General features: G+C 41.4%; 1 protein-coding gene across 2 annotated transcripts; it reads left to right on the top strand.

Moving 5' to 3' along the window:
- Positions 1-216: 216 nt before the first annotated feature.
- On the top strand, positions 217-25,570 carry RBM27 (RNA binding motif protein 27). 2 transcript variants are annotated; one of them, XM_075441543.1, is made up of 21 exons: positions 217-382; positions 2,671-2,789; positions 3,619-3,743; positions 6,141-6,247; positions 6,837-7,030; positions 7,883-8,140; positions 8,710-8,943; positions 10,097-10,231; positions 12,321-12,470; positions 14,306-14,453; positions 14,714-14,867; positions 16,026-16,289; positions 16,412-16,540; positions 17,411-17,533; positions 18,071-18,145; positions 18,255-18,419; positions 18,840-18,944; positions 19,051-19,242; positions 21,088-21,174; positions 21,642-21,752; positions 22,384-25,570. In XM_075441543.1, exons 1-21 carry the CDS (start codon positions 324-326, stop codon positions 22,468-22,470), a joined length of 3,021 nt encoding a protein of 1,006 aa, XP_075297658.1. In that variant the 5' UTR covers positions 217-323; the 3' UTR covers positions 22,471-25,570. The 2 variants fall into 2 exon arrangements, with proteins under 2 accessions (XP_075297658.1, XP_075297659.1); XM_075441544.1 differs by lacking the exon at positions 12,321-12,470.
- The last annotated feature ends 892 nt before the right edge of the window (positions 25,571-26,462 follow it).

The following is a 26,462-nucleotide window of genomic DNA, read 5'->3' as shown; positions in this document are numbered from 1 at the left end:
CACCCCCAAAGATGTCGCACCGCGGTTCATGTGCTCGCTCGACCTAGCCTGCTGGTTCTCCGCTGACCTTTGGGACGGGCTCTTCGCGGCTACTATTGGCTCGCGGCGCGTGGGTTCCGCCGTGTGATTGGTGAGCGGAGGTCTGGTCCCGCCCCGGCTGTGCCCAGCAGGTTCCGTTGAGGCCTGGCGGCTAGTTCCTGTACTAGGCCTCGGCGGGGGGAAGCGGCCGGGGCGGGCAGCAGCTGCGGGAGCGGCCGGGCCGGGCGCGGCGATGGCGGCGGCGGTGTAGAGCCGGGCCGGACCGGGCGGAGCAGCGGGTCACCATGATCATAGAGAACGTGGACGCTCTCAAGTCGTGGCTGGCCAAGTTACTGGAGCCGATGTGAGTGCGGGCGGCGGCAGGGCCCGGCCCCGCCGTGAGGGGAGGCGGCTCCCCGCGGGGGCTGGGCGCGGGCCCCGGGGCGGGCAGCGGGCCCTGTGCAGCCCCGGCAGCGGGCGGTGCCAGGGCCGGGCTCGGTACACGGGAGGCCGCTGGCCGGGAGTCCCCGCGGCCGGCGCGCCGAGCGCGGCCTTTTGTCCCGAGACGTGCGTGAAGGCCTGGCGGGGCCGCGGTGCGGGGGCCGAGCTCCGGGCGGGTGCTCTGGGGCCCGGAGCGTCGGGGGGGGCCGGGGGTGTCTGGGCTGCCGAGCGGGCGGGCGGAGCGGTGCGGGGGGCAGCGCCTGGGCCCGGACCGCGCGGGGCGGCGGCTGCGGCGGGGCCCGCTGCGGGGAGCCGGCCGGGGCCCTGCGGCGCCCACCGAGGGGACCCGGGCCCGCTGGAAGTCGCGGAACACACGTTTGCGGTGTGTGGTTCGTTGAAATTTCTGCAGATGTTTTTCTGTTTTCGCATTCTAAACGCCTCTCGGAGCTGCTTGGCTGTAGTCATTAAGAAGTGGGTCTCTGAAAATTCTTGGTGACTTTCCTTGTTTCTTTTTTAAGGCAGGGAGGCTCTCTGACACTCGGTCGCATCCTTCTGACAGTCTGTCTCGGCTGGCGCGTGGCTCCTGCCAGTTGCAGGCGGCCTGCGCAGCGTTCGTGTCGGCTGCGCTGCAGGGACGCGAGCCGGAGGCGAGGGTCAGGCACGGATCCCTGCAATTCGCGAGCAGGTCCTGACAGTGGAGGGTCCGGGGGTCGGAACACAGCATGGTTAACCCGAGAAGCGTGCGCAGCGTACGCGTGCTCCTGTAGAGCCTAGCGTCATGCTTACGAGGAATCGATGTACGGAGAAAGGAAGGGGAGTGGTTATAAAGTGGTGGATCATCTCCTGTATTTTAAATTGAAGGTTTATAGTCAGGTGCACGTGGGCACTGGCACCAAATACATCACATGCAGTTTATTTCTTTTTGTGACAGTGTGTGTATAAGAATTCTAAAATCTGTAAATTTGTGGTTACTTTGTTGTTAATTGCTACATGTAACAGGGCTTTCACTGGGTGTTGGAAACAGCAAGCAAACTAATTTGGATCAGAGCTGCTTGACTGGCTTCTCGTTGAGAATTTTTATTTTCTCTAACCAGTTGTCATTGTGTGGCTTTTGGCATTTTGTTTGTTTTCTGGAATTTTTTTTTATTCGAGATTATTTTAAGGTCTACATACTTTATACTGTTTCTTTCTATTTCCGTAGTTAATGTTCTTGGAAAATACACAATCCCCTCTCTAAAAGTTAATCTTTAAAAAAAAAATAATCTTTAAATCATCGATCTGTTTTAGGTCCTACCTACCATCTGATGGCTTGCATCTGCATCTTTTGAGAGGCGAAGTGAGGAGCTATTGCTTGATACTTAGCACTGTTAATCTAGTTCATACTTGGGGTGTTTTCCTAGTAGCTGAATAACGGAATCTAAAGCAATATCCAATGTAAAGATTAGTGGGAGAGTATTGCTGCACAAAGATAGCTATCTTTGGCCTTTCTGAAGCTAGGTAAGGGCTTAGGTAGTGCAAATAGTGAATCTGTATTAATAATTGTCCCCCTTTAGACATTTTACTAGTGTTAAAGGATTACTATAAGATTTGTGGGCGTGGAAATAGTCCTTGGGGAAGGAAAACCCCAGTGTGTTCAGCACAGTAACTTAAGCTGTACAGAATGTATCTGTGTGCATATTTAAAATGTGCTTTTGCAGTATATCTTTCTGAACTACTTTACATGCTAGTAATGTTTTAATACTTTAAAGCCCCTTCAGTACTTTGCAGTAACTGTACAGTGGCTGTCCTGGTGCTGGCTCTGCTCTTCGTGTAGTGTCGTACTTGGTGGTGGTTGGTGTGCTTAGAGAACGTTAAGAAGCAATGGCGTCTGCTCAGTTGCCCTAGGATTAGATCCCTCTGTGAAAAAGAAGAAAGGTAGTTTTTCCTAAGCAAAGCTCAGGAAGGAGCAAAAGAGTGGGAACATTGTTAGGTGTGGTAGGGTTGGGAGGTGGTCACAAAGCAACTAAAATATTGTGCTGTAACTGGGGGCAAAAACCTGTGCTGGCTCAGCCATCCCAGTGCAGCTGTCTTGGTGCTAGAGGTCAGAAGAGCATCCGACATCCGTTGCCAGGTTTTCTTTGGGGGCTCTTCTTTGACAGCAATTGTCCAGCATTGTCCAGGGGTTTTGGCATACTTCAGCAGAATCAAGAATGGTTCTCTCTCTCTCAATAGATGTGACGCAGACCCCTCAGCCTTAGCCAACTATGTTGTGGCGTTGGTCAAGAAAGACAAACCAGAGAAAGAGCTGAAAGCTTTCTGTGCTGATCAGCTGGATGTCTTTCTGCAAAAAGGTACTGTGCTCTCCATTGCTTGATCTGTTCGGTGGTTTTCGTTCCATTGGGGGTAGGAGGGAGGCTGAAGGATGATGCACCATTGTTGCCTTCAAAATACTTCTTGTTGTCTGTGTATTGAATTGTTCTTACAGTGTGAAGCCATAAAGATCTTGTGATTAAAAAAAAGGAATCTTAAGATGAAGTTGTGTAGCTTGGTCTTGTTCATGGTGGGTGGGAGGAAATCCTCTGAAATAAAAGCTAGCCATTTCATTTTAAAGTATCAGTCACGCTGCCAGTAGTGTGATAACTTTTGAAAACTGGGTCCATATTAATCTTTCAGGCTTCTGGTGTGCTGCTCATAACAGTTTGGTTCAAATTCAAGGTTTTAAACACTTGAAGTTCTGCCACTCACTAGGGAAGTTATTGTGCATTTTTTTGTGACCTGATGTTGCATTGATTAGTTTTCTGTGAATGATTTACTCATAAAAGTGTGGTAAAGAGTCTGCTAACTGTAGCTGGTAGAGTGACTGTGGTCTTGTTCCGCGTTCGTAGGTTTCAATCACACTTGCCCCTTAGAACATTTCAAAGTTGTAAACGTGATTGAGGGAAAAGTCTCTGTTTCTGTCTTTGATACACCGATGAATTTCTTTGTCTAAATAAGCAACTTCAAGTTCCACAAATGTAATTCCAGCTCCTTGAGTAGAACTGATGTTCACTAATCTAAGATGATGTTACTGCGGTAAGTAGTCCACCTGGACTACTTCTTTCAGGGACCTCTCTTCAGGTAAATGTAACAGTGCCCTTAAAGCAGTATGTGACAGTATTTTCTTGTGTTCTGTATCCTCAGAAACTTCGGGTTTTGTAGATAAACTTTTTGAAAGTCTGTACACAAAGAGTTATCTTCCCTCTCTTGAACCCACAAAAGTGGAAGCGAAGCCTGCAGGTCAGGAAAAAGAAGAAACCAAGGAAGAGGTAACATTATTTCTTCTGTTTCCCTGCCTCTAATTTTCACATTAGCCATCCCATACATTTGTGAGGCGAAATGTGGAAGAAAAATCTACTTTGTTGTGACTGGTGATCTTTATGATCTCTGTGCATCTGAAGAAAAACAGAAGATGACCATTCACACAAGAACATTTTAAAATCCCTTTGTAGAATCTGCCTTCGATCTAGGTGAATAGCTAGATTCAGAAATAGATTTAGAAATCCTATTTGAACGTCCCTGGCAATACAAGCTGATAATGATTTGGAAGGGTTTAAGAGAGGAGGAAGAAGGAAAAACATCCCAAAACATTTCCTGTTTCCAATTTTGTATATTCTATGAGGAAGAGAAATTATTTTAAGTGTTTTCTGTAGTACTTAAAATCAGTGAAATATGGTGGCCTCTATATTGAGGGTTTATTACTTTTAAAAGTGAGGTAGCACTCATTTGCCACCAGTTCTTTCTTTTATCTGGTTTTTAAGTTTTATTGACAAAATTGAAAATGATCAAGTTTTTGAGAAAAGCAAAGTAATATTTCCATAGTTGTATGTTGTGTAATCCTCTGCTATCACTTGTGTAAGATACTAGTTTTTTTTCTTTTAAGTTGGTGATTTTCCAAGGCAAGAGACCTCTTCTCTGTGTTTGTAGCATCCTAACGTACCAGCTTGGAGAGTGAGTTGGGGGAAAAAATTGCCAGAGAAGTAAACATTCTTTATTTGCATACACTCTCATCAGTTTGCAAAGATACTTTAGACTGAATATGTGTTTTAATTACTATAGGAAAGACGCAAATAAAGTGAGAGAGTAAATACGAAATTCTAGTCCTTTCCCCTCACTCCAGGGATGCTTATGTCATGCAGTGCTAAGAGCAAAAACTGTTGCTGCCTTTGTAAGTGGACCATAGGGACCGTTTTTTTTCTGACAAGTACTTTAAATGGGTGTTCAGATTTGTGATTTTGTCTGTGAGCCTAAAATAACATGAAGGAAAGGCCTTGCTGGAGTTACTTGTTCTGTCTTCAAAGGTAAAACTGGCTGATGGTCACGAAGGTGACAAATAATTGCAGGTCAAAATCTGTCACTCAACCAAAACAAAGCTGTATTATGTTGTATTGCGGAATGCAGGTCCGTATTAGACAGGATGTGATTCATCGGTTGATTTAAATTAGAGTTGCTGGTTAGTTTTTTTCTTTCCTTTCTCATGTCCTTTTGTTATCTAAGGATGAGACTCAGGATTATCATGACTATTTGTGGAAGTAGCTTTGATGATGGAAGTTCATAATTTGCAACTACACAAGACTTTCAACAGTTTTCTGATCTGTTCTCAAACTACTGTCATAATTTGTAAAGAATTTGTTTAGAACTACCTTCACTTGACTTAACCAGCAGTATCGTGGGGAGAAAGGGGGAGTTTTGGGGGGGTTGGGATTTGGGGGTGGGAATAAGCCAAAGGAGATACCTGGGACAGCTTTATGGGACAACTTTACAGGATCAGGTGGTTAAGTAGCTATTTCGGTGTCAGTAGGGCCTCGATGATTTGTCATACAGCTCAGTGCGTTACAGGATTCCTGCAAATGGAGGACACAAAATTAAACAAGTGTGGAATCATAGCTGAGTCTTGGTTGGAAGGGACCCAGATACCACATGATAAAACTTGTGTTGAAAGTAAGGCCTCAGGTTAGGCTGTCCAGAGCCCTGTCAAGCTAAGTCTTGAATATTTCTACCAGTTCTCTCCAGATAATCCTAAAAAAGGATGCAAGAAGCCTTTCTTTCTGTTTTGCTTTAACTGGAAAATATCTTCTAAAGATTGTTGCATGTAAACTTTTGCCACCAAAATTTACAGTAGCTTCTAAGCAGTGTAAAACGGCAGCAGAAGTACAAAATGGGTTAAGAGTGATTTACAGTAGTGGTACTGCTGACAGACTTCTAAAACCGCTTTTGTTGAGGCCAGCAAGAAGTGTGAGTAGCTCAACCACGTGAACCGGGTTTTTTGCTTTAAAGCATTTATTTCAAAGTGTAAACTAGTAATCTATCTACTTGGAGTAGTAACTCTCCTTAGTTGTGTTCCAGTTACAAAATCCAGAAAATACCTCATTTGCAGAATTTCCTGCTCTCACTAACGAGATAGAGAGTGGATAGAGAACTTTGCTTTCGTAAATCCTGTTCAAAAACAGAGTATCAAAGTAGTTTTATTTTGGGGAATTTCCTCTGCAGAAAAACTCAAAAGATTTGAGACAAAAAGCCCAACAACACCTAGTGCTTGATTACTTGTGCTTAAGTATTCTGTGCAGTTAATACTTAGGTGGTGGTTTTGTATGGGATGCTAACTGTAACTTGAACGAAATCTTGGTCTTATTTTCTTCATTTTAATACTAATCCTTGATTGGTAGTTGCCGCTTAAACAGAATTTTCAAGAATCAGTTGAAGAAGAGCGGGATGGCAGGAAAAAGAAGTATTCCAGTCCGCAGAGAAGCCGTGCAGATTCCAGTGAACAAAGGTTAGTTTTGAACCAAAATATTAATATATTCTTCTATATTTACTGGCAATCTTTAACTGTGGATTTTTACCTCATCAGTAGTGATCTTTCATTAAAATGGTGATTTCCTCCCTACTTTTCTCCATCTGCAATGTATTATCTTATGCTCATCACATACATGAGAACCCTTCACTAGAAGTTGGTCTTTTCCAAAAAAAGACAGTATTTGTCGAATATTAATACCTAGGAATGTCATCAATTCCATGCTTTCCCTTGTTATAGAAATGAAAAGTATTGGGAGGGCAGTTGTTCAGCACTGGGGGGGAGTTGTTCACACAAGTGTCAACATCGCTTTTAAAACCTGTTCTGTTTTGGTCCTCTAACTTTTTCACCTTTCCAGTTCTTCTCAGTCCTGCCCTTGCTGGTTTCCGTGAGTTAGTGATTCGGCTTTGAGATTCTGTGTTTTTCTGTGTAATTTGGCAAATTCTGACTGGAATGTTTCGCTGTCCAAATTGGATGGGAAGGATGAGCAGTATCTTAACTTGTTGCAAGCTTATTTTATGATGTGGTTTCTCTTTTCATAAACATGGTCTGCGTATGTCTTTTCTAGAACCAGAGAGAAAAAGAGAGACGATGGAAAATGGAGGGACTATGACCGATACTACGACAGGAGTGACTTGTACAGAGAGAAGTCTGGCTGGCGACGTGGCAGAAGTAAAAGTCGTAGTAAAAGCAGAGGGTTAAGTCGAAGTCGTAGCCGCAGTAGGGGTAGGAGCAAAGACCGTGATACAAGCCGAAGTGTTGGTGAGTACCCAAGGTGCTGCTCTAGGAGAAGAGCTGATGTCAGTGATGTGTGGTGACTCCTACATACTGCATGGTCTAGCAGGCTGTGGATGTCCTTGAGCAGTTTGAGCAAGTGTTGAGAACTTTGTGTTCCTGAAATTATTAACTAAAATGCTGTTCTTCAGAGTAGAATAATTAAGGAGATTGTTTTCTTCTTTGCTAACCTCTTAATTTATCCACAGGTGTATACCAGCGGATGTCGGTAGCTGGTATTTTTGTGCTGTGTGTGTTGACAAAGCTGCTGGGTTTTTTGTTTGGTTTTGGGTTTGGTTTTTTTTTCCAAAGATCATCTCTTTGTAAAATAGTGTTACCCTCTTTTTCACTTTGTTACTGTGTATTTTTTAGAGAAGGTTTCTTTGTAATTGAAGGTGGTTACCAGGTGATCCATTGTTCTTTTAGGGCTAATTCAGGTCTGTTGGGAAAAAAAAGAGGCACAGATTATAACAGATTTCAATACATGTTGAGACCACATTAGTTAAGGGTGGGTGGGAGGCTTGTTGTTTCAGGCTTTCCCCCCCTCCCCCCCCCCTTTCTACCTTAAAAGAGAAGGCTGTAATCCAGAACAGAATAAGGAGTAAACAAATGAATGTGTATTTTGCAAAGAAAACATTTAGATTTCTGAAGTTAAAACCCTTTTTGCATTATATTTAGTTCTTATTCCGTTGGTAAGACGAAGCTCCTTCAAGAACTGTTTAATGTGCAGAATACCGAATATGTAAGGAAATGTTTATACTGTTATGCAGTAGCTCTTTTTCAAGTCTCTGATATACAGAGCAAAGCGTGAAGACTACCTAACTTTTTTTTTTTAAACAGAGCACCGAGAGAGATCAAAATTCAAGACTGAAAGAAATGATGTTGAAGGCTCATATAATCCAGTGTCCGTGTCTCCCAGTAAATCTACTGAACAGTATTCCTCTGCACAATCTATTCCCAGTGCTGTCACTGTAATTGCACCTGCGCACCATCTTGAAAACACAACAGAGAGCTGGTCAAATTACTATAACAATCATAGCAATCCCAGTTCATTTGGCAGAAACCCTCCTCCTAAGAGAAGATGTCGAGATTATGATGGTAAACTGTCTGTTTCTTAGTTTCCAGTTTCATACCTTGTTTCATTTTTCTGTGACTTTTTTTGGGGGTGTTCAGGGTGCTTACTAAATGTAGGCAGCAATTCAAAATTCAGTAGTATGTGGAGTATACCTTGCATGTATAAGATGTATATATGACCTATATTTTAATAGGGAAGCAACTAGTCTTGCTGGGGGCAGTTTACTTATAGTCTGACAGTTGGTGAATAAAAACATATGGTGTTTGTTCACAATTCTGTATGCTCAGCAAATATTTCAACCACTTGCAGTTCTACCAAAGATTGCAGTATATGTGTTTAATATTAAACAGGTGGTACTGCTGCATGACGTTTTTCCATGGCTTTTATAATGAATGCATATATGTTTGTATGCTTTTATGGAATATTATTCTGATTTGAATTATTTTGAAACCTCATCTGATAATGTAATGCTGGATCAGTGATTGCATGTTTTCTTTAGTAAGAAATTCCAGCAAAAATTGAGATGCTACAAATTGCTAACAACTATTTTTTATTTTTTCCTAAAAATGTTATCAAATGTCCTGTTTTCTAGAGCGAGGATTTTGCGTGCTTGGTGATCTTTGCCAGTTTGACCATGGAAACGATCCTTTAGTAGTAGATGAAGTTTCCTTGCCAAGTATGATTCCTTTTCCCCCACCACCTCCGGGAATTCCTCCTCCTCCTGGCATGCTTCTGCCCCCTATGCCAGCTCCAGCTCGCAGTATGAGGTTGCCAGTTCCACAAGCTCATACGCAGGCCCCACCTCCTGTTGTGCTGCCTGTACCAAGTAAGTCAAAATGTCAGAACGTCGTTAGGTGTTACTTTATGTCACCAAGTTAAAATGGTGGCTCGTTCTGGAAGATCTGTGTGTATTCAGAGTAATGAGTTCCAGTTTCTTTGCTAGCTATGTGCTATTCAAAATACCACCAAAATAATTCTGACAAATCAGCTTGTAAAATAGGATGTTCCTAGCACTCCAAATTGAATTAGGTAAATTGGGCGGGGAAGCAGAGGTGGGTATCTTTCAGATTATCTCATAACCCTGGTGGTGTTTCAATTGATTGCTGGCAATTGGATTACTAGATTTTTTCTTCCTTATGCAAGAATGTTGAGGTTTAATCCCCTAAAAGTTGTGATAAATTTCCGTGTTTATTCTATATAGTGTGTTGCTTTTTAGTAGCAGATAACTGATACAACTAAGATCTATTTTAGCTCATCAGTGATCTCTGAAACTGTTTAACCTTTTTTTGTCATCTTAGTCTTATAATGTAAATTCTATGAAGAAATAAAATACTAGATATGCTGTTACTCTGTTTCAGTACTCTCTATTCCAGTAACACAGTATGTGCTATGACAGTTGTCTTGAATAGCAGCAGCTATGGGATGAGAAATAAGTTAGCATCCATCAGGGCTTGTAGTTGTGTCTTGGTAGGTTGCGTAATGTAACTGACGGTCCTTTTTTGGGCATATAGTAAGTAGGAATGTATGTATTGTATATGGTACAAGCAAAGCAAAAATAGCCAGACAAAATCCTTGTCTGTGAATGCCTTTTGCCCTGTAGTTCTTGTTTTAGAACTGTAATCTAAATGTTGCCGATACGATCTCTTGCTCTGAGCAAGCCTTGATTTTCCATGGCAGAGCTCAGGGAGGAGCTGCATTAGTTAATACAAGCTCTAACAGTAATAAACCTCTGGGGAAGAAAAGACAAGTACTTTGTTTTTGCTTAAAGCTTTGTCCTTTCTGGGAAAGAGAAAGGTGTTGGAATCGAAGTAACTGAACTGAGCGGGGCTTCTCAACTTGCTTTTACTGTAGTGGGACTGTAAATATTTACAATCTTGGCCTTGCTCAAAGCAAGGCATAAACCAGTTGTGTTGAATTGTTTGCACGTTTTACCTGTGGAGTTTTAAGTCTTAGTGGTCTATTCTATGGTGTCGTTGTAGGACCGCCTTTAACACAGTCGAGTCTGATAAATAATCGTGACCAGCCTGGGACAAGTGCAGTGCCCAGTCTTGCACCCGTAGGAGCAAGACTACCTCCTCCTTTACCCCAGAACCTACTGTATACAGTATCAGAACGTAAGCAAATACCTTTTGTTTTGTTTTGTTTTGAAATCTGCTCAAGATACAAATTTTAAAATTCCTCTGTTGATGTGTGATTAGAAATTACTACCTCTGTCTTGCTCCAGTACATATAAATCTAAAAAGAAGTCTGAGGGCTTTCCTTGCGCTCAGTGCATCATTTGCTGTTACTGTGTGAAGTAGCAGTAGTGTTCTGTCACTGCCTGAGGAAAGGTTATTTGTGGGGAGCTTCGCTTGAGTTTTGTATGCTCAAAGCAATAAGGTGGTTGCGTAAGAAAGGGATCCCTGCATCTTCAAGCTGTGTAGTAAAACATCAGTAGGCAGAAGATGGTCTACAAACCTGTAATTGCTGTTTAACTCGGCCTTTATTCGTATCCAGTTTTGGCTACTACAGGTGAGAGAGATATTTTTTTCTTCTTCCGCCAGCTGTGTATCACAATAGTCTCTACAGTCTTCATATACATTAGTACGTGCTTTCTATCTTTTTTTTTCCACAATCAACAGTTAGCTTTCTAACTTGAAAAAAAAAATATGGCTTTCAGTGGACATGTCTGTCTTCCTCAACAGAGCTCAAACTTTTAAAAAGTGGGGTTTTAGAAGGGAAAGTAGCAAAATACGTGGAGAGCCCTAGGTTGCTCCATTATTATCTAGCAAAGCTTATATTTCTTTGATAATGAAAGGAGTAACGGCACTTCCATGTTTTAAGTGAGCAAAATAAGATAATTAAATCTCAGTGTTTTATAATATTCCAATCGAGGGGTTTTTTACATAAATATTCTGAACTTCATTCAAAGGAGGGCTCTAGCTCGTCATCCATGTCATTTGCTTTGTGACTTCCGTACTTCTCAGAAGTGCAATCACTCAAATATCTTGTTGGATGATCTGTTCAATTCTCTCCGAACGCTGTCAGGCATTTAGATGTTACCATCTGATTCTGTCAGCTTCAGAACTACTTCTAATGGGTTATTCTGTCTGTCTTAGCTCGCAGGGCGTTGCTGGCTTCAGCTGCACTACATAATTCTCTTCTCCAGAACATCTGTAGAGATTCTCATGTCCTGCTCTTGGACTGTTACGGTAACAACTGCTGGTTGCCCTCTTGCAAGCAATTGTATGCCAAATCCTGGAAGAGGAACTTGTGGTTCATCTCATGCAGGGTTAATGAACGTTCTTGGCAGAGTCTGAAACTGGACTGTAAAACATCAGTATTGAAATTCTGGGGCTTCTGTTTTAAACTGTGGAGTCTTCATTCTTGCTGTGTAATAAAGAGCTGACATTTAGAGTACTTCAGGTCTGTCGAGTCCCCTTGAATTGGCATTCATTTCTGTTCCTAGATGTACTGTGTTTCTGTGGAGGCTTTTCATAGACTTCATTCGTTCTAGTTCTTGTATAGCTTTTCCTTTTTATGGTTGTAAAAATGCATCATCCTTGATTTGGACCTTGGGCTGGAGGAGCAATACGAGTCAATTCTGTCATCTTGTGTTCTGCTGGTTACCCCCTTTAATTAAAATAAGTACCTTACTGGAGCTAGGCAGCTGATCTCACTCTTACCATAAATTAAGAGAATTTAATAGGTAAGTATTGGTCAAATAACCCGATTTCCCAGCTTTCTTTGATTGGAATAATTGAAGAATATTCCTCCCCCAAAATCCTTTTCTGAAGTAAACTAGATCGTTGGGCAGAAAAGACTGAAAATCTCTTTGCATCTTAAGCCCTACAGAATAAATGCTCAAACTAAATCTCTTGTTGCTCCGCTTGAAACACTGTCAGACGTTGTGAAGGTTGTCATACAGACACCTCACTCCTTTTTCAGGCAGCTGATCAGCAATACTCATTTACCGTGACCTATGTGCTTTTGACGGACAGTAACAAACAGGTTAAAAAAAAAAAAGAGAATGTGCCCAAATAAACAAGTTCAGTTGAGGGTTTTAAATGGTTATGCACGTTGGCTGTACAACCTCTTTCCTCTCTTCTTTTCATCCAAAACAACTTCTGATTCTTGGACATCCATGCATTTCCTTAAAGGAAAATATATGCTGAGTCTTAAACTCATTTGAAAAATTCTTTCATTTCTCTCCTTTTTTTATAGATACATATGAGCCAGATGGCTATAACCCTGAAGCTCCTAGTATTACCAGTGCTGGTAGATCTCAATATCGACAGTTCTTTACAAGAGCACAAACGCAGCGTCCAAATCTAATTGGCCTAACATCTGGGGAGATGGATACAAATCCAAGAGGTAGGAAGGGTTTCTAGTCATTGTGGTTGCTATTTTTGTCCAGGATCGTCAACACTTATTTTCCCCTTTTTTAGACTGAAAGCAATAGTTTTTCTCACTGATCTAGTATTTCACAGCAATTTTCAGACATCTTTACCTTTTTAAAAATACTAATATGACCATATTAAAGCCAAAGCAGCCTTTATGGTTAAAAATAACCACTTGCTTGGAAATGTTACAAGGATTGGTTGGTTGGTTGGGGTTTTATTCCTCTTTAGCCTGTGAAGGCACTTTTCGGGTGGTGGGTGGTGCAGAAAGGTGGCTTTATGCAGTACAGTCTGAAGACTGCTTGTGATTTACCGAGGGTATGTTTAGGACCTGGGGCGCAGCGGCAGTGGTCTACAATGCTTGCCTCGGCTGTTGTGGTGGTAGTGATGAGAGGAGTTATCGCGGCGTGTTTCTGTACTTGGTGGTCTGACTCTGTCAGCCAGATGTTCTCTCGAAAATGAACATTGCAGGTAGCGTTCTAGTTTTCCTAGCCCGTGGAAATCCCAGTCTCCATTTAAGTAATTCTGAATCCTTAAATGGATGAATGTGGATGAGGTCTCTTAGTAGTGACATGTACAAAATCTCTTTTCGGGGAGAGAACAAGTCGAGGCTCTTCGAAGAAGTTTTTGTTCTGTTAGCCTAGCTTTCTTTTTCCCTCCTGCTTTCCCCGCCCTAATCCTGAAAATAAAAGTTGTTAAATTTCAGTGTTTCCTATTACACTTCAGTGTTTCTTACTCAGTAGATACGAAAGAAGTTTATTTTTCAGTATTTCCTTCTGGTGACTCATCCTATAAAGAGTAGAGTTAAATATTGCAGAAATTGCTGTTGCTGTTTTCGTCTTAGTGAACATCATGAAGGCAGGGTTGGGGCTTTATTGCTAGCCCTCAGATTCTCTCTTAAGAACCCGTTCCAGTTGTAAGGCATGGATGTGTGTTCGACAGTGGTGCTTCAGACCACTTGTTTTATTGTCTTTGTCAGGTGTGTGAAAGGTTTACTCTAAAATCATGCCCGAAAATGCCCAGTCTTTGTTCTCCCCAGTGTAATCAGCAGAGCTCTGGCTTATAGAAAAGACATAGAAAATTGACTTATAACTCAGACTTCTTTTTAGGAGCTGAATATTTGGCATACGCAGGAGACTAACAGCAATAGCATAATCTTAAAAATGCTTTAAATAAATACTTGGCTGATCTAGTGCTTAAGCTTTGTGTTTGTACAAGTCGTTTCGAACTTCAGTGTTTCAGAGAGTAAAATTTCATGCCATAGTTGTGTTTAATTAACAGTTTGCTGAAAACTGGATGGAGGGATGATGAGGGGATGGCAGTGGGAGGAACTGGTTCTTGGTTGCTTTTTCACTGTCAAGGGTTAATACAGGGAAAGCTGGTTGTTTATTCGGCCTCTGACACACTGCAGAACTCTAACCTGAAGTCTGGGAACGTAGCCTTGTTTCTCTTCTGCCTTTTTTTTTTCTTTTTTTTTTTTTTGTTTTCTTGCAGAATCTGAATTTTCAGTACCTGAAAGATGGGGTAGGTTAGCTTTGTTTTAGCTTTGTTTCTTCAAGCTAATACTAATCTTAAAGGTCAAAATCTCACCCCTGCTGGCTGGACTAAATGTTTGATTTTCCCCAAATTGTTAGTTAGGCCAACAAGTGATCTCTGAAGTAACTTTGTAAACAAAACTGACTGACTTGATAAAGTCTTCTTAATTCTTATGTTTTTAAACTCAATCCTATTTTGCTGTTTAAGTGAAAACTGTCCCGATGTCTCCACTGATGTATGATAAATAACACAGGCCTTTTTCCTTTCCTCCAGCTGCCAATATTATCATCCAGACTGAACCTCCCATTCCCATTACAAATAACAGCAGCAATGTAACGAGAGTTGTCCTTGAACCAGACAGCAGGAAGAGATCTCCAAGTAGCATGGAATGTCCACCATTAAAGAAACCATGGCTGGGAAAGTAAGACTTAACAACTGCAGTTGACTAATCGGAATGTACTTCATTGCTATCAATGCTGTGAATAGCGGCATTCACTAGTCCCTGTAGTTTGAGCTGGTTGGGTCAGAAAGTCTGTGTCCACGTGATACGGAAACTGAATATTTGGTGGTGGGAGGAGCTCTTTTTTGTTAATGTCTAGAGTGTATGCTTTTAACATTTGCTGCCTTACGTAAGTGTATGTATGCCTACTTAAATTACTATCTTGTTCTCGTTTTCTCCAGGCAAGCAAATAACAGCCAGAGTAAGCCAGGATTTTTGAAAAAGAATCAGTATACTAATACAAAATTAGAAGTTCGAAAAATCCCACCAGAATTGAACAATATAACACAGCTCAACGAACATTTCAGCAAGTTTGGAACTATTGTAAACATTCAGGTAAAAAATAAAGTTCGATTTTATGCCTGTTATGCAGGTATTTTATTTTTCCTGAAGCTGAGCTACGTTTCTTGACAAATCTTAATGGAGGCTAACGGGGAGAGTAGGTAATCAAAGAAACCTTTGCTTGGTTCGCTCTGTGTTGTTATGTAAATTCTGTAAAAGTATGTTGGGCTCTGCCTTCGTGAGGTCTTACACAATTTGAAAGGCTTGCAGGTTTAACAGTATCTAAGCCAACTCAGGTTTTTGAGCAACTTGTGTGTAATATATGAAAGAGACCTTCTAACAATTTCTGTCCTGTATAATAGTCCTACAGCATTTCATAGTCAGGATTTTGACAAAGATGCTGCAGGATAGTCTTTATCTGCATCCATTTATTACCAGTTTGCATCCTAGAACTGGCTTCAGTTCAGTGGTGTTCCTTGCACTGTAAGAAGGGAAGAAGCACTATAGAAGGAAAACACAGGTAGTTACACGGTTAAAGTAGCATTTAATTTCCATTTATTTTTCTAGACAAAACAATTGCCTCTTAAGTCCTCGGTTAGAGGTCTAAGTAAAAGACAGGTAGCTGGGAAGCCTCTGTGTTTCTTGATAACTTTATTTCTTAGCTCAGAAGATACTGTGGTGATTTCTGTGCCTCAATCGTGAAATAATGCATATAAAGCATGCTCTCAGTCACTGTACTACAAAGTCCAAGATAGGTTTTTATTCCTGTGATTAATTTTTTGAGAAAAATAGTCTTATTCGAGGCTGTAGATAATGCTGCTTTGAGAATGTGGCGAACCTTTGCATTGTACGTCCCTGGACAGCAGTCATCTTTCAGGAGGTTAGAACAAAGAGCTTTGGAGTCAGCACTAGGCCCTCCTCAGTCGTACCGCAGTGGCAGTTCAGTGCTCTGAATATGTGGTGCTATTTGGTGGAGGAGTCTTTTTTATTTTTATGTTATGTTATGGTGTATAGGCTTTGCTGCAAGTACATGTGATATTTGCAAAAAGGTGCTTGGCTTTAATTACGTAGAATGTTTTACCTGTATTTTGAGCTGTTAATATAATTAGATATCCCACTAATTATTGCAGATTATTTGTAGATCGGTTTGCTACTGGTTGAGATGTTTTCTTCCTTGAGAAATAATGCATGCTAATGAACTTTTTGATTTAGGTTGCTTTCCAGAATGATCCTGAAGCTGCTCTAATTCAGTACCTAACTAACGACGAGGCTAGGAAGGCAATTTCCAGCACAGAGGCGGTTCTGAACAATCGGTTTATAAGGGTACTGTGGCACAGAGAAAGTGAACAGCAGCCCCCACTGCTGCAGCAACAGCAGCAGCAGACACCCACGCAGTCTCTTCATCACCAACTTCACCTTCAGCAGCAAGCCCTGACCACAACTCCAGCTGTAACAATGCATAGCAACCTGTCAAAGGTATTGTGCTGTCGTAAACTAGTGATTGAGTGGTGAGGGTTATCCGCATTCCTAAATGTCTGCTACTTTGAAAAAAGCAGAGTATATAATCTTTCCTTTTTTTAATATCTGTGGATGCACAGGTGATGAATAAACCACTGGCATCTGGTGCCTATGTCCTTAATAAAGTCCCAGTGAAACGTCGCCTTGGAGCAGCAGGTGGAAACCAGCCTGACGTAAGCCAGTCTGGGGCTGTGGTAGAGGATGCTCAGGTATGTTGATGAAGGCTGACCATCTTCATACTTGCAGTTAAAGCTTTGGCCTGTTAGTTGAGAAGGAACTAGCAAGCAGACCTTGCGGATTGTTCCCAGTTGGTTCTGTTTCTTTTCACTAATGTTCCATGCAACCATGCTCAGTCACTTCGTCATTGTTTCATTAGCTGTTTGTATAAAATAGGGACAATAACTTTAGAAACAAAGTATCAGTATTTTAAGTATCAAAATTTTTTTGCCAGTGCTTCATAGTAAAGGAATTTGATAGCCTGTATGTGATGTCAGCTTTTTGTTGGCAAATGTAATTGCTTTCCCAGTGATTTTTGAGCTTATGGTGTGCTTTAACAGTAGTGCCTAGAAGCTTATAGAGTACTTCTGCATAGAGTTCAAGCTGATACAGTTTAATTCACACTGACACCATAGTGCAGCATGTGTTCTTGGCCACAGAGAAGTCCTTCTTTTAAGAAAGGAAGTATGGAGGTGACTTTTGCTGCCTTATTTGGTCAGAAGGTGTGATGTTAGACTGTGTCTGTGAAGCTGAATATAGTGCAGATGCAGAAGATCAGGTACAGTGGTCTTCCTAGTGGCTATCAGGATACAGAGGGAGTTTTGGATGAAGAAGGAAAGAAAGCATCTTTTGCAGAAATGCTTTTAACAAGCGTTTAAGCTGACCACTTCCAAGCAAGCTGACCATTAGGCTGATGCCTTTATGCATGTGTTTTAATTGCCTCGGTCTTTTTGTCTCATTGCACAAAGCTGGAAGTTTGTGTACATGTTTCACAGAATACATTCCTCTCAAATTCATTGATGGTACATCACATTCATTTTAAGCTACTATGTATTTTTGTGTGTGTGTTTTTACTATTTCAGACATTTCCTACTTCTGCAAGCCACTCAAAAATGGTTTACAGTTCTTCAAACTTAAAAGCATCCATGAAGCCTGGTGCAGGGTCTAAACCTCACGATGTGCAAGAAGCCCTTAAAAAAAAGCAGGTACTTTACGATTTATTGGCTGACTGACAGTATAGCGATCAAAGTACTTCATCAAGGAAGGTTTGACAGGCAACTTAAACCTCAAATATTGCCGGGTAGCTTTCTACGTTACAGTAGTTTCTGTCATCATTGTCGGACTATCTTGCAAATGCACACTGAGGTTAATCGTGGGTAAGGGAGTATTCTTTTTGGGGTGTCTTACTTGACCCACGTGGTCATGTGGGGGTTTTCTTGAGGCATTTCTCTAATTTTTAATCTCTGCAGCTGTGAGACACTTAAATGGCAATGTAGGATATGTTTCTTAAGAGGTGTCTGAAGGGAGCAGAAATTCATTAGAGTACTTCACAGCAGGAAGTTAGCAACTTATTATTGTTTTTTTTTCAGGATCAGATACACTTCATACTTTTGTGTTTTGCAGACTAGTAGTTTTCATTAAGGCCTTCACTTCTATAGCTTGAAGAAGAAAATATGATGTATATGGGTACATATAATGCTAGACTGCTTTTTACTGATTAGAAGAATTTTCTTTTCATATAGGAGGCAATGAAACTCCAACAAGACATGAGAAAAAAGAAGCAGGAGATGTTAGAAAAACAAATAGAATGCCAGAAGGTAAGTCTGGAATGTCTTCTAGTAAATACATTCTGATTTTGGAGATACTTGTCCGTTCAGTGTTGTTTTTCCTGGAATTCTATATTCCTACTCTTTTATCAATACGTAGATGTTGATATCCAAGCTGGAGAAAAATAAGGCCATGAAACCAGAAGAGAGAGCGGAGATAATGAAGACCTTGAAAGAACTAACAGGAAAAATATCTCAGTTAAAGGATGAATTAAAAACTTCATCTACAACCTCTACACCATCGAAGTTAAAGTCCAAGACAGAGGTATTTATTGCGCCAGACTCTTGCCCACCTGTCCTTTGTAACCATTTATAATATTGTGTCCTAAAATGCAGCAACATTAGATCAAAACACTTCCAAGCAGTATTTTGAATTTGAGAGACATAACCATGGACAAGCAAGCTATGGTTTTAAGGGGCTTAGATGGCCTAGTTTTGCATGTAGCTCATACAAGCTTGTTCCAATTTTGAAGGAAAGAATTCTGGGCCCTTCAATAAATGGTTTGGAGGAGGGGCAGGGAGGCAATTAAAACAAACTGAATGTAGAGGAGAGTGTGGATGTTGTATCTTGATCTATGTCATTTACATAAATGTATTGCTGAAGAAGTGAAATAAAACATTAAAAGCACACATTGCAGTTCTGCTTTTCCCTTCTGTTTTCTCTTTCTGCACCTTTTTCTCGAAGGCACAAAAGGAACTTTTAGATGCAGAACTGGACTTCCATAAGAGGCTTTCTTCTGGGGAAGACACAACTGAATTGCGGAAAAAGCTGAGTCAGTTACAAGTAGAAGTGAGTTTGTCTGGATTAATGCCTCTAATGTATTTATGATACATAAATGTTTTAAATCATTTTGATCTGATGATGGCTTTGAACATTCTTTGCCTTCCTTAAACAGGCTGCCCGTTTGGGCATTTTGCCTGTTGGTCGAGGGAAGACAGTGCCAGCCCAAGGAAGAGGACGAGGACGGGGTCGCGGTGGGAGAGGAAGGGGCATGTTGAATCATATGGTGGTGGATCATCGTCCCAAAGCACTAACAGTTGGAGGCTTCGTTGAAGAGGAAAAAGATGAATTGTTACAGCACTTCTCTGTAAGTATGAGGTCACGTTAAAAAAAAAAAAGAAAAACCTGAAGAGGAGAATTGTGACAGAACTATAAATCTGAGCTCAAGTGGGTAACCGATACCCTGGATGTGTGCTTCCTTGTGAAGAGGGGCGTGCTAAGAACTTTGTAAATAACTGTTTCTTCTCCGAATTCTTGAAGAGGCAAGCTTTTTGTTTCTGTTAGTGCATGCAAATCAAAGACTTCATTCTGAATTCATGGAACAGGCTATGGATAAGCAAGCAGCTTCAAGCGTGATCAAGGGTGTAAATGTAATGTCTTTTCTAGCTGCTTTAAGTAGCTGCCCAATGCATTCTTTTAATGGGAAAATCTAAATAGCTTATTCTTATTAATTCTGCATTAAAATAGTTTAAAACAGATGTTAGAAGGCTGGAAAATACCTGTCAGCCTCTCTCTGTTTACAAATTATTTTTCAGATTAGCAATTCATGCCATTTATCTTGTTTCTCTCTAGCTTAAGAAGCAAAGCACTGTTTTGCAAAACAGGACATCAATTTCAAAGAAGCTGAATTCGTTTATGAACTCATGGTGGGGCAAGTAGCTTGCTAGTTTGCAAGCTAAGTTAACAAATGTGTTAGCATCATAACTAAATTAACGTAATAAAGGAAAAACTGATTTTACATTTCCCTCAGTTACTTTTCGCAGAATGAAATGTTTTCAGGTACAAAGCTACTGAACTTCCCAGAGAAGTTTTTTTTGTAGAATCCTGCCCTTTAAAGCTGGATACAGAAAAGCAGTAGAGTTTTCAAGAGAACTGGTCATCTGAAACCTTGGTTGTTTCTGGTTTGAGTGGGAACAGCAGGGTAAGCGTTGCTCTTTGGGGAGCTGTTACTCCCTGCTTCGGCCTAGCAGCTTGTCAGAAGGTTGGAGGCCACTACTACTGCTTCGAGTAGGTAAATTCAGTGGAAAACGTCGTGTGGTTTGATGAAAAAGACAAACCTGCTTTATGGTACAACAACAGTGCCATGAACCCTGGGAGAAGCCCTAAGAGGGCACCAGAGTGCCTTTTTGAAAAATGATCTTTGCTTTAATTCTATTTCTGAGAGACTTCATATTTTTGGACGTTTTGGCCATCCTTAGCTGCTAAAACCGGTAGAAGTTTTACAGACAATTAGTGCTGTTACTCAGGCCATTATCTTACTGGCTTTTAAACTGCTTTTCTTCTATTCATACTAAATCTGAAGTTGACGATAATTTTCTTTTGTGCTGCTTATACTCCATGCATAAATCTCTTTTTTGTTTGTGTGGGGTTTTTTTTTGTTATTTAATATCATTGCTGTGGTCATTCCAGTTTTCACCATTGTGCAGTATAACAGTTCTAAAAATGCAAACTTCTTGTTAGTCTAGCCATACTAGATTATTTTTTTTACTCCTCCTAGTAGTATGCTTATAGAATGTATTCAGGAGCTCTGCAGCAAAGTTTGTTTCCTGTTACTGAAATCTCTTTTGCAGATTAATGAGCTCTAAAGGAGTTGCTTAACAGGTCTCAAGAAGTACAACAATGAAGGGCAGACAGGAATAAGGGAGACACTGAATTCACTTCAGAGCTATAAGTTAATACACTGATTTCCTTTCCTCCTGCAAAATTAAGCTCCACTGATTAGAAAAACAATAAACCTCAGATTTGCCCAAAAATAGAGGAACAAATGCTGCAATGTCGTTGGATGATGCAGCGGAGATTTGTCTGGCTCTCACTTTTCCGTCCAAAAAGTAATGTTTCCGTGGCACTTCAGTACGCTGCAGTTGTAGCACATGATGATCGTGGTTTTGGTGGAGAATATTACTCCCATTCCTAATCGCTTTTTTTCTCATAGAAATTTGGAGATATTGAAGACCTTCAAGAAGAGGATTCCCCGTTAAGTGTTGTTCTCACTTTTAAATCTCGCTCAGAAGCTGAGAATGTAAGTAGAATAATGGATTTTTTTTTCCCCACGGTTTTGAAATAGGATTTTTTAACTCCTTGTGTCTACCTTTGTATTTTAAAGCTTATCAGGCTTTGATCCCGCTATTTTGAGCTAGGTAGTGTGGTTATTTGTTGCTGCTGCATGTGGTGCCACTAAAGGGGGAAGTGCCTCCTCTTTACCCTCACAGTAACCTAGGTCTTTTGCTGAGAAAGGGTCAATGCCACAGTCAGTTCAGAGCTCCAGTAATCTTTTCGGATTGCTGGTAGATGAGCGTTATTTAGCAGATGCAGGTGTGGGTGAAGTTGCTCTCGGAAGACTGAAGTGGATGATTGTGGCCTATGTGTTTGAGATCTTCAGATGCGCATCTGCACGGTGTGCACTGGGTCTGGCTCGTTGCTGGTGATCTGAAAAATTCTTCGCTTGATCCTCCATTTGAAAATGTGTTCATTTAAAATACAATCTAGGCTGCTAACCAAGGATCCCGGTTCAAAGACCGAAGGCTACAGATATCATGGTACAAACCTAAGGTACCCTCTGTGTCCACAGAAATTGAGGAAGAGGAGTCTAAGGAAGAGGTATGAAAATACATTAAAAACCTAATCAGTCTTCTAGGAATCTAATTGCTAAGAGCTCTTTTAGGATACAGTTCTCTGTTTACTGAAGAAATTTCCTAAAAGATTGTTTTGCAAACCAGAAACGTAACTGTTTTTGAATAGTCAGATACATTTTCCACATTTTAAAAAAGGGAAAAGGAAAAATAAAATAGCCTTTCTGGATGGGATGTTGATTTGTCAACTGTGAAAATAAACCTTACGTTCTCTGTATGCAGGCTGCTAATCTTTTTACTTCACAGTATTAATGCTGCGCTGTAGGGTAAGTTGTGTATGTTCTTTCCTGTCATTATGAGCACGGTTAGCTTTTAAAGGTTTTTCTGTCCAGGTATTTAACAGAGTTTAAAGCGGTTGTTTCCGAGAGGGTGGGTGGTTGTTTATTCCTGCTTCCTTTGGAGTTCAGCGTTCTTCTCCTCGGTGTGGGAGGCTACTGTTCTTTCCGTAAACCTTGTTGAATGTAACTGTGCGTTTCAGTGAAACTTCAGGTACACCAGAACCTGATATTAAAGTGCAGCTGATGCTGTGTTGCGTGACACGTTTCCTAGGATACAGCATGGAACTGCTTTGTTTAAAAGTACGTTTTCTCTTCATCTAGGAGACTGAAACCTCAGATTTATTTTTGCACGAAGATGATGATGATGATGATGAAGATGAGGATGAATCCCGTTCTTGGAGAAGATGAAATTTGATGTTGGAAATGTATACTTTTAGGAATATAGTTCAAGCTACATCTTTTAAACATTTATTTAAGGAAGTTGATGAGCCAAAAAACACTTTACGTTCTTTTCAAACCACAAGATTTAAAGTGAGCAAAGTTTGTTATAAAAACATTTCGGACATAGAGCTGTGCTACTAAGCTAGCCAAAGGCCCAGTAACATTTTACACGATTATCACGCCCACCAGGGTGGCGATTTTTTTCAATTCAAGAAGGATAAAAAAAGAGAGGGGAGAAAAAATAGTGTTTTCTTGTCCTCTTTTCGTGTCACCTGTATTACCTTGTTTTGGGTTTTTTATAATGTGATTGATTTGTTAGTTTGTAATTGAAAAGATATTACAGGTTTTATTTAGCAATATTATGGGGCTGGGGGGAAGACAAACTTTCATTAAATGTTATGAAAGAAAAAATTGCCTGATTTTGCTAATTGAAAAAGGGTAGCATTTTATTTCATATGGAATCACTTCTGGCAGGAATTATTTGTGGCTAGATTCAGAAATCATTTCTTGCAGTCAGTTCGAAAGCCGCGCGGTTTCTGTGTTCTACTGCTTGTGGAGAGGAGATGGAAGAAGCAATTTAACAGGGTATTGCAGTATTGTCCAGTGCACTCTGATGCTTCAAGTTCTGCTTCACAGAACACATCAGCAGTGACACGTATGTGAGTGAATTTTCACTCACTGTTGATTTTCTTCTCTAGTTTCAGTATAAGGTTCAAGTTTAAGTTAGACCGTTTGTTTACTGCGTTTCAGTATTTGTGAGCCTGAACGCAAGGAGTTTCATACTTCATCAGCGAGAAAAGCAGCTGAACGGGCAGCTGCCTGCCAGCCGGCAGAAACTCTGCGTCCCCTCCCTGGTATCGGCTGTTTCTTTACCTTCAAACCAGACCCGTGAAGCGTTCAGAGCAAAATGCTATTTAGCCAGCTCAAAGGCTTGTGTTAAACCGGTGCTTTAAGTAAGAAGTCTTCAGAGGAGCGTTCAGAGCTGGGTTTGGAAGGTTAGTAGTTGATCTTCAGGTGTGGTTTTGTTCAGCCACGTTTCAGATGAACACCATTCCCTTCTCAGTTGCATACTGTTATACCATTCTAAACACATGCACGCACGCCAACACCCGCCCCGGAATGGTGTGTGTTGTGGCAGAAACACGGACAGCAAGTTCAGATCCTTGAGCCACGCACCCTAACTGCTGCACGGCTCTTGCGGTGCACGAACGTGTTAGCTAGTAGGCGTTTTCCTCGACTGTGTCCGTTTGTACCCTGCACTTTTCAGTACATTTTATGTACATTTCTGTACAAAATAAACAGGATGTCGGTGCAAAAATGCTCTCCTCTTTTGAATAATTAGTTTAACAGTACATTTGCCAGCAAGCTGCTCACTGAAGAAGAGCTTACATCAAAGCCTGTAGGTTACGATGGCTCTGAGCGTAGCTAGTGACGTGCAGCTGAGCATCCCCTAGCCTCGTCACCCCTTTGCCGTGGTGGTGTCTCAAAAGCCAAACCAGTACAACCTTCTGTTTCCTTCTCGGTTGGAGGGAATCTGTCTGTCAGTATTCTGTCTCTTCACATTGAAACCTCACCTCTCCATGGGGCTTTCCCACCAATACTGAGGCTAAATTAGAGACATGAAGAAACGAGGGGAAACGAATCCTATGTACTTAGAAGAATGTCTTGCTTTTCTCCCATCATCTCTACTGTTGTTTTTTAATGTCTGTGGCTCGGTCAGTGTATATGTTGAAAAATCCGTTGCGACAAACATATTTGAGTCCTGACAGTTTAAAAAATGATAGAGGGAACAAAAGGATTTATATATTTTTTTGTACAGAGCTTTTTCTTAAACTGTATAATTTTGTAAATATTTTGCTTTTTTGTGTACTAAAACTACCAGCGTATAGATTTCAATAAGAATTGTTGTATTTTTGTATTTGGAGAATTAAAATTACAGTGAATGAATGAAGCTGTAAGAAAAATTGCAGTAGCCTTTGACCCACGTAGAATGGGATTCCTTTTCATATGGTTTTAGCTCCGAAGCGACGCCCGACTGGCACGCGGTGTTCGGGGACACTTCCCTTGCCCAGACACCCCGGGAGGGGAGCGACTGCGGTACCTTTAGTTCATGATGTGTGGAGAGCTTCGTAAGATTTGGTTCCCCCCCTTTACAGTACGCACTGGCAGGCTTGCGTGGCTCCTCAGGCGCCATCCTGACCAGGGTCTCTGAGCGCCGAGGCACCGGGCGAGCTGTGGCTCTGCCCTCGCGCACGTGGCGAGAGCGTGCCCTGACGCTGTTGGGACTTCCAGGGGTGGGCAGCGTAGCGATGTCTGGCTTCGAGGAGGAGGAGGAAAGCTGTTGGGAAGTGGCTTCAGCTCGCCGAAGCTTAGGGATCTCCCTGTATTTTAGGGTGTGCTAGGCTGTATTAAACTGTTGGGGGGGATTGTTTGGGGTTGGTTTGGTCTTTTCAATAGGTAACGTGACAGCTTGCTTTGGTGTTACGGCAACACTTTGCTGTGAAATTCGCCTGTGCTGTCCGAGAGTACCTGAGACAAAAGCTGTGCTCGGCGGCGTGGCTGGTGGCCGCCAGCCAGGGTGTTCACAGGCGATGGGGCGTGAGATGCCACCAGCCCGAGCCTGGGCTGTGAAGTACTATGTGACGAGAAGAGACGGGAGCCGTTATGAAGAATTATCTCCCTTGCGCTGTTGAATTAACCCAAGCAAAATTAACAAAACCAACTCCGGAGTTAAAAAGATAAATCTGAAAAAAGTTGCCTGCTTATTGTGAAAACAACACTTTTTTTAGCAAAATCATGTGAAAAGGAATAAAGTTCCTCTTAGTGTATAGTAAACTTGTACTATAGTTTTTACAGATTGTGAACTTGTGTAATAGTATAATAGGAGATATTGTTGAATTTCTAACTGTTTATACATTTAAATTCATGTATGTAATGTTTGTTTTATTGATTACAACCTGAATTTCTAAGATGCATGTTGACTTTTTTGCAATAAAGATATACCACAGAATGGTTCAAGATTTAGAAAAGACAAAGAAAATTCTAACTTAATAAATTGGACAGCAGAACCATTCAAAAAAAAAATCACAACTCTCACAAAAAGAGCGTTATCACTTTTTTGGGGGAAGCATATGTGTGACGGGGGTGTTTATTTGTATGGGATGGGTGTGCAAGCTGCTTGTACTTCACACTGAGTAGCTCGGGGACATCTCTGAGTCCATCAGTGCTCTGAAGCGGTACTAATTAGGACAGCTAAAACGGGGGGAGGAGTATTCCAGTCAAGGCTATTTCACACTCTGGGGAAGGTTCAAAGTTGTGATGGAAAATGTTTTCTACCCAGGGTGGGTTCCGTGGTCCCTTTTCAAGATTTGCAGTGTTGCTGGGTTATCGGACATGAAATTCCATACGTGCGAATTCTAACCCCTTTGCAATCTGGTCTGAAGTGTAGTTTATTCTGTTATTAATTCTATTCTCGGCCTTTGCTCCTTGCACCAGTTTCCATTATTCCCTGCTCTTTCCTGTGTTGCTTTCGCGGATGGAAATGTTTGTTTGTGATCCAAGGTTTTTAAAAGCCTTTTCTCTTGCATTCCTTTTTCTCGCCTGTGTTGTCAGCGTGCTGCGAGACGAGTTTTTTGAAAACAGACTAGAAAGTTTACAGGAGTGGGAATTTTTCCTCCTCCCTTTCTTCACTGCCCGCTTGTTTTGAGCAGAGAGGGAGGAGAGGAAGGAACGTGCTGGTGTACAGAATGGCTGTGTGTGTGTGGCCAGCTCCCTCGCTTCGCTCTGTGGGCCTGCGCCGTAGCTGGTGTACGATGCAAACCGGCTTCTCTGTGTCAGTGGAGAGCCTCTTCGTGATCACCCCGGGGCTTCGGGGCATTTTCTCATTACCAGTAACCGAGCTGTAGAATCGTTCCACAGTAGGCTTTCCTGTCCATAACCACCAAATAATCCTCATTCTG

This window comes from Opisthocomus hoazin, chromosome 22 (assembly GCF_030867145.1).
Source record: "Opisthocomus hoazin isolate bOpiHoa1 chromosome 22, bOpiHoa1.hap1, whole genome shotgun sequence".
Lineage (NCBI taxonomy): Eukaryota > Metazoa > Chordata > Aves > Opisthocomiformes > Opisthocomidae > Opisthocomus > Opisthocomus hoazin.
This window is presented reverse-complemented; position numbering and strand designations above follow the sequence as displayed.